At 39.8% G+C, this 5,560-nt stretch overlaps 1 protein-coding gene across 1 annotated transcript in view; it reads right to left on the bottom strand.

Annotated features, from left to right (window-relative positions):
- Positions 1–4,471: 4,471 nt before the first annotated feature.
- Positions 4,472–5,560, bottom strand: part of LOC126406191 (sodium channel protein type 4 subunit alpha B-like) — a 45,844-nt gene continuing 44,755 nt past the window's right edge. The window contains exon 18 of the mRNA XM_050070365.1: positions 4,472–4,560. Within this exon, the coding sequence (XP_049926322.1) occupies positions 4,472–4,560 (89 nt within the window). The remainder of the gene's footprint in view (positions 4,561–5,560) is intronic.

Here is a 5,560-nt window from a genome sequence, read left to right as displayed (position 1 = left end):
TTTAAGACTCTTCTTTGCGGGACGTTAGTGGGAAAAGAGACGTCACAGCAGGTTTGTACCCAGTTGTAAACATGATTGCGCTTTTATTGTCTTTAAGATGAATAATAACAGAAATGACTGTCTGTACTTTTAGTTTTTTGTTGAGATTGAATTGAAAAATGTTGGCTGTAAGAGGTGTATATGTATATATTTTTAAAAATGGATGCTCTGTACATGGCGAGTGCACTGTACAGCTGCATAACTTCCGGGTCGCTGCTGGCTGTAGTGCTAAAACCCAGATTTCTCTTCTCCCTGTAGCGATGCCATGGGGGACTGGCTGAGGCCCTGTCTCAGTGTAGCCCTGTTTCAGCCTGAGGCAAGTCTCACCATTTTCTGTCTTCTCATTCATTACCAGGGGCCCTCACAGCTTACATGCTGTTGGATCTCAATGTCCCCAAACTTGCAGCAAGTTTGGTGAAGGCCCTTGTTTGTGTTGTTGCGTTTAGGCACCATTTTCTTCAGGCATGTTAGCTCATGTGAGTTATGTTCTTTACTGTTAAGCTCTTAATGTGTCATTGAACCTGTATCCTCCATTCTTGGTCGGTGAGAGCATCAGGAAGCTCGGTTTTCATTGAATAACTTCATACTCCAAGTATGGAGCTTTTAAATGAAACTGTATTCCTTTAGGAGCTAACCAGTCCTACAGTCCACAGCAGTTTACTGTCTGAAATATGTATGATGTGGTCAAATACTGTATCACAGACATCATTAACAGCCTGTCACATACAGCCATATGCACATTAAATGTTTGTTGGGAGGTTTGTGATGAACACATGACTTTCATATGCTTGTAAAATGGCTTTACCACTTAATCCTGTTTGTTCCATCAGCTGCCCTCACTTGATCATTTGAATTTAACTACTTACATGAAGGAGAATCCCTACCAGTAACAGGTTAGTTAAAGCTGTAAGTACCACTGCTGTAATTTTAATTTCCGTCGACCTGTGTTTTGTGTGCACACTAAATCAGATCTCGCCGTCTGTCCCCAAGAGGTCTTTTGAGAAACAAAGAGAAAGGTCTAATAAATCATGGTTGATACTTTTGTGTGCAACACATTTCTTTCCACCAGTGCTTAATGTAATCAGCTTCTCGGCATATTTTTTGGAGCAGATAACTTCAAATGTGACTGATTTAATGCTTTCCACGAGTCAAGGCCTTTGCACACCAAGTTTGCATTTTTTTAATGTTCTCTGATAAAAATCATTAGCTACAGAAACCTTGCACACTGAGCAGGGTGTCTACAGGTTCTTAAAGAAGTCTGAAACTAAGTTCTCTTAATATGAGGCCTTAAAAAGCCTCAAATTGTCTTAAATATTTTTGGTCATATTACTGCAAAAATTCCTCCAGCCTGACAGACCCAGTGACTGTTTACAATCATGGGACAGACCGAAGAATTACAATAATAAATTGCATTTATGATGGTGATGAGATTTAGTTTTCTTTTTATGTTAAACACATTAAACTTCAACTCACCCATTTTTCCTTACTGTGCATTTTGAACTGACATCAGTGTGTTTACTTGCAGGTTTGGTCTTAAATTTCATACAAGGTGGTGGTAAAAAGGCCTTTAAATGTATTAACTTTAACTTGGTTGTATCTGTAGACACCCTGCTGAGACTGAGGTGTTATTGTTTCACTGGTTGAGAAGACACATTTCCTCCCTTGCTTCTCTCCACTGGAGGTCGAGCTGTCCTCCCTCTCTGTCTCCTGTCACTCTTTTTTTTTTTGCGTGTGATCTTCACCCTCCTTTTCGTCATCATCATCCACCTGAATATTACTATGTGGCCTGTTGAAAGTAGGATGAGTTATGAGATTGTGCGCCCTGTTCTGTCTTGTTGTGGATGTGTTCCACAGGTTGCGCCACATTTTCTTCACTGCCTCTGTCAGACAGGTCTCCAAAGGCTTTTGGCAGATGTGGGGGAAAAAACATCTATTTAAAATTTATTTTTAAACGTGCAACAATTTCAGATGAAAAATTAGAACGTGGTGTGCAAAGGCCTGTAACACAGGCAGTCTTCACTGGTAAGTATGGGCGCATCACTTTAGGTCAGTATGCTGACAGGAGAGTGGCACGTTTTGCACAGTAAAATTTTGTCCACACACTTTTTTTCTCAACGTAATAGGTACTTTGCATTTTTGAATGTGCATTGTTTTCTTTTGTATGTGGCTACTTTTGGAGGACTTGAAGAATAAAGTATAGAAGCTTATTGCATTTGTAAAATGCCACCATGTTGTGTTTGGTTAAGTCTGTTTAGCTGTTAAATCAAAAGATTGCACCTACCTACTTCATGCAACGTCTGCATAAGCGAGTGCTCCATTCGGGCCACCTCAGTCAAGAACGTTTGGACACGCCATTTTTAAAAAAAAAAATTTTTGCTTAAACTTTGGTGTGTAAAGAAATCAAATCAAGGTAATACAGTTTGTTAGATATCACAAAAATTCTATAAGGCTTTGACATCAAGAATAGAGTTGTGTGAAAATAAACATTTTCCTCAGTTTATAGTTATTTCATCTTTTTAGAATGTGATGGTACCTGGGCCAGCTTAGTGCCTTTGGGAGAGTTTTTTCTGGTTTTATGTTGAGTCAATAACAAGCTTAATCATGAATATAAAGCTCTCTGCTGAATAATATTTGTAATTTCTTCACTAATGTTTGAAATGTCTTGTTTTTTTTGTTTTTTTTAAATAAACCAGTTCATGAACTGTAATGTGTCTTTGATGTTTCCATTCTACATTATTTGAAAAAACGTAAGTGGTACTCCTTGATGTAATTGTAATATGTGACTATTTCAAGCAAAACAAAAAATAAAAACAAAACAACAGACATGCTCTAAAAGTAGTAGGAAGAAGTGTTCACTTTTCATACCTGCCAACACGCGGGAGTCTCACGATTTTTAACCCTTTCTCCTGCCCTGCTGCCGATTGGTAATTTCTCCCGCTCCCGATTTCATAGTGATATGAGTCAAATTGGTGTTTCATGTGTCGTAGTACCTGGCAACCCAACCCAAACGGCCCCACCTGATGTGCTGTGCATGACTGCGCACGTTCAAGCTCATGTCCATACCCAAGCTCGAGGTCCAACAACTGAAAATGAATGAAACAGCTCCCAAAAAGAAGTATGCGTCGAAATTTCAGCCTGCTTAGTGCCAGACCTTCCCTTTTCTAGTCGCTAGCCACATCAGCAAGTACCACGAATTTGCAAGCTATGTCGGGCCGATTTTAGTGTGGAACACGGCGGGAAAAACGACGTTAGCAAACACACACAGGCATTGGAGGCACAGAGAGGAACTGCTCACATCGGCTCGTTCTTGCTGAGGTGTGTCGGAGGCTGATAAAATTACGAAGCATAATCCTTTCCACTTCTCAGTATTTATGTCTCATTTAAAAGAAAATTAAACAACCATCCCAAACTAATTTATAACCATTAATATAGATAAAGACACAACAGTCTTAGACATTAACTATACAAACCCCGTCTCAACCAAGCCTAGATAAATAAACCAACCCATCAGAAACATTGAAATGCACAGACTTTTCAAAGTTGTATGAACACAATGTGTTTTTAGTCAAGATTGAAAACATCCTCAAAATGATGTTGATAGGTTAATAGTGTTTAAGCCTATGTCTTGAAAGCAGAGAGCCAGCCTTCTGAGCAGCTGTCTCCAATTAATTCCTCCTACTAGGACACCTTAACAGCTGACTTTTGAATGTCTTTGTCCAAAAGAGAGAATGAATTGATTCTTAGGTGAACTGTCACTCTGTTTTGCAAGCTGATGTCTGAAGGAGAAAGTTACAAGTTGTAAGGAACACAGACAGTGTCTCTGGCCTGGTAGCTCAGGCTGTTAGAGGACCAGTTGGAAGTCCTTAGGTTGAATGTTCAATCCTAGTCCAGGGCAGTTGAACTGATGATGTAAGTTCGGATTACTCTTTGGAGCACTGATTACATCAGGTTTGTGGCTGGACCTTGAAGATATTTGAGCTTCAATCAAAGTGTATGAAGGGACTGTTAAACAGCCAGAGCTAGTCCACCTCACGCTTCTGTTGTGTTTTTAAGGACCTCCAAGCAGTCCTAACAGCCTGAGCTACCAGGCCAGAGCCACTTTGTCTGTGTTTCTTAGACACAACTTTCTCCTTCAGACCTCAGCTTGCAAAACAGACTGACTGTTCACCTGAGAATTGAACCCCACTCCTCTAACCTTCAAACCAGTCCTCTATCTCCCTGAGCTAATGAACTGGAGACACTCACACATCCTTGAGGATTCTCTCTTGCTCCTTCAGACAAAGTATAAAACAAACAAAGGAAGTCCATGTATAACTAATTTGGGACTTTCACGATGTAGGTTTGACTGTTAACCTGAGTAAAACAGTGCCTTCATACACTTTGACAGAAGCTCAAATATCTTCAAGGTCCAGCCACAAACTACCTGATGGAGTCAGTGCTCCAAAGAGAAATCAGAACTTGCATCGTCATACTGGTAGTTGACAGATCCCAAATGCATGGTATCTCTCCGTCTGGAGTTGTCTGCAAGACGATGAGTAAACCATCACCTTGATAACGCCTTGTAACATTGATTTGTGCACTGAGCAAAGCACAATGTCGCAGCACTTCAGAGACAACAACAGGGACTACAGGTGGAATGAACCTTAATGCAATTTCACTGTGAGTCAGTCCACATGAAAAACATGCATCTGCATCTGGACACAGCAGGCCACATAGTTATCAAAGAAGATTCTCCCTCCTTTGTTGTAGAGCTCCACACTACTCCCTCTGTATTCAGTTGTTCTCTCAGCCTGTAAAACAGGAGCTATTTTTAAATTCTATGCAAACTAAGTGAATTAAGTTTCTTAAACTTTGCATAGAAGGCTTTGAGGCAGTTTGTTCACGTCTAGCTGTCTCCATTTACAGTAACATCGGTGTTGGTGGTGGTTACACCATTAACACTCCCGATATTTGGGGCCAATACTTGATTGCGTGAAGACGTTTTTATTGTAATCATGAATATTTAGTGCCCTCTGGTGGCCAAAGTGAGAAATTACATGTTAACTCGAGGTAATACTGTGTCCGGCTAAATGCTATGAGAGTGCTGTTATCCAGTGTATCCACAAGAGGGCAGTGAACTCATGATTGTTAATAAGTAGGTCACGTTTGGCAAAAACAAATTGAGGTCGAGGAGTTTACCAATTTCTAATTCTTAAAAGGATAGTTGTGTTGGTTAGTTATCCACTTATTACTGCTTTTCACATTACAAATCTTCATCATTATAAATCTTCAAAATAAAAATAAAAAACACCGCTGTTTATAGAATGCAAGTAATAAAATCATCGAAAAGACACACTGAACTTCAATAATTCAGTATTTAAATGGATACTCTGACCTCAGGATGACTTTAAGCATGGTTTGTCACCATGCCATGCCAAGAAAATTAAAAAAAAGGACATAATTCAGATATTCACTGTTTGTCTGGATTTTTATTCTTTGTCTACTTGCTGGGGAAAACCATCACAGGGCCGAGAGTTACAGC

The sequence above is a fragment of the Epinephelus moara genome, chromosome 18 (assembly GCF_006386435.1).
Source record: "Epinephelus moara isolate mb chromosome 18, YSFRI_EMoa_1.0, whole genome shotgun sequence".
Taxonomy (NCBI): Eukaryota; Metazoa; Chordata; class Actinopteri; order Perciformes; family Serranidae; genus Epinephelus; species Epinephelus moara.
Note: the sequence above shows the minus strand (reverse complement) of the source record. Positions and strands in the feature narration are given on the sequence as shown.